This window comes from Carcharodon carcharias, chromosome 6 (genome assembly GCF_017639515.1).
Source record: "Carcharodon carcharias isolate sCarCar2 chromosome 6, sCarCar2.pri, whole genome shotgun sequence".
NCBI classification, from domain to species: Eukaryota; Metazoa; Chordata; class Chondrichthyes; order Lamniformes; family Lamnidae; genus Carcharodon; species Carcharodon carcharias.
The window spans coordinates 100,456,313-100,457,992 of NC_054472.1; the positions used below are offsets into that span (position 1 = coordinate 100,456,313).

Consider the following 1,680-nt stretch of genomic DNA (forward strand, 5'->3'; position numbering starts at 1 on the left):
ATCACTTATTTAAATGTGTTGCTAATTGACCAGCAGTTTGCTCTGAACGAAGAATGACCCGAGATGTACTGGTTCGAAATAAAACGTTTAATTGCAACTGGTCTCTACTACAGAGAGTCCTACATGTTCGTTTTTGGACTTAGCCAATTCCCTGGATGTGTTCAGCGAGCGCCTGACTTTGCTAACAATCTGCAGATGTAACTCGTTGATACATCAATTAATGGTCAGCAATAAAAGATGCTGCACCTTTCAGTGTATACTACGGGGAAATAATGCCGTCGCCTATCCCAATTCACCGGATTTTACCGAGAGGATTTTCGCCTGCCGTAACTCTAAGGCCTTGCAGCAGCCCCAACCAACTCCCAGGAAAGGGTCAACAGTTCTCTTTCACAAAGCCATATAAGGGGTTAGTGCGACGTTCTTGGTATACAGTAATCTGGGATGAACTAAAATTACTTGATCTTTTGGGTTCAGGAGGTTTCGGGTGGGTTTATAGAGGCACTTATTATGGTCAAACTGTAGCAATAAAGAAAGTGAGAAAATGTACTAAGAACAAACTGGCTGCTAGGCAGAGTTTCTGGGCAGAGCTGAACGTCGCTCACCTGATCCATGAGAACATTGTGAAAGTTGTAGCAGCCACTACATCTGTCCCCACAGATCCAGAGGTTGAGGATAGTGTGGGCACGATCATCATGGAATATGCCGGAGGAACAAGCCTGGACCACAGGATTTATAACTGTACAGACCCGCTAGATATGAGAGGGTGTTTAACATTTTCTAATGACATCATGAGTGGATTGACTTTCCTCCACTCGCATCGTATTGTTCACCTGGACCTAAAACCAGCTAACGTCTTGATTACAGAGGCGGGACGGTGTAAAATTGGAGATTTTGGATGTTCTCTCAAACTGACGACCGGCAATGACTTTACTCCCAATGTCCAATTACGGCACCTTGCTGGGACCTACACTCACCGGGCGCCCGAATTGCTGAGGGGTTGTAGTGCTACTTTAAAGGCGGATATTTACTCTTTTGCGATCACACTGTGGCAGATGATGAGCAGAGATCAGCCTTATTCCGGCGATCGCCAATGTGTAATGTATGCAGTAGTGGCTTACAACCGGCGTCCGTCTTTTTCAGCTATTTTCAATGAATCCCCGATGGGCCGGAAGATTCGATCAATCATCAACCACTGCTGGGAAGTTAAACCAAATGATAGACCTAGTGCAAAACAATTATTGGAAAGTATTAATTTCCTGAAAGCACAGTTAAAGCACTAAGTTAATACTTATGTTTTCTTTAAAATATATATATCATATTGTTTTTTTCAGTAAAGGGCGTCATTTTAAAAAGAACTGACAATGTCTAAATAAAGAAAAGCCTCAAGTCCTAATGTCCCATTCTGTTCAACTCATTGTTTTATACTAGTCGAGTAACGGCAATTGGGCGTGAAGTAGGAACTTAGTATTATTCGTTTTTTCTGTGTGTCTGTTTATTCTATAGAAAAACAAGTCTATGTACCCTGTTAATGAAATTTCTTCGCTTTCGGTATGGGGTCCTCTGCTCATACAGAAATTTGTGCTGATTTTCCACTTGCCTGAAGTGTCTTTATCGGAACTAAAACTGTAATAAAGAATGCAGTTATACTGATGCTATACATTTTACTAGTGCCATATTTAC

The 1,680-nt window shown here is 41.8% G+C and overlaps 1 protein-coding gene across 1 annotated transcript; it reads left to right on the forward strand.

The window, feature by feature from the left end:
- The first annotated feature begins 272 nt into the window (after positions 1-272).
- Positions 273-1,280, forward strand: mos (v-mos Moloney murine sarcoma viral oncogene homolog). Its single transcript, XM_041189269.1, has one exon. It carries the CDS (start codon positions 273-275, stop codon positions 1,278-1,280), a length of 1,008 nt encoding a protein of 335 aa, XP_041045203.1.
- The last annotated feature ends 400 nt before the right edge of the window (positions 1,281-1,680 follow it).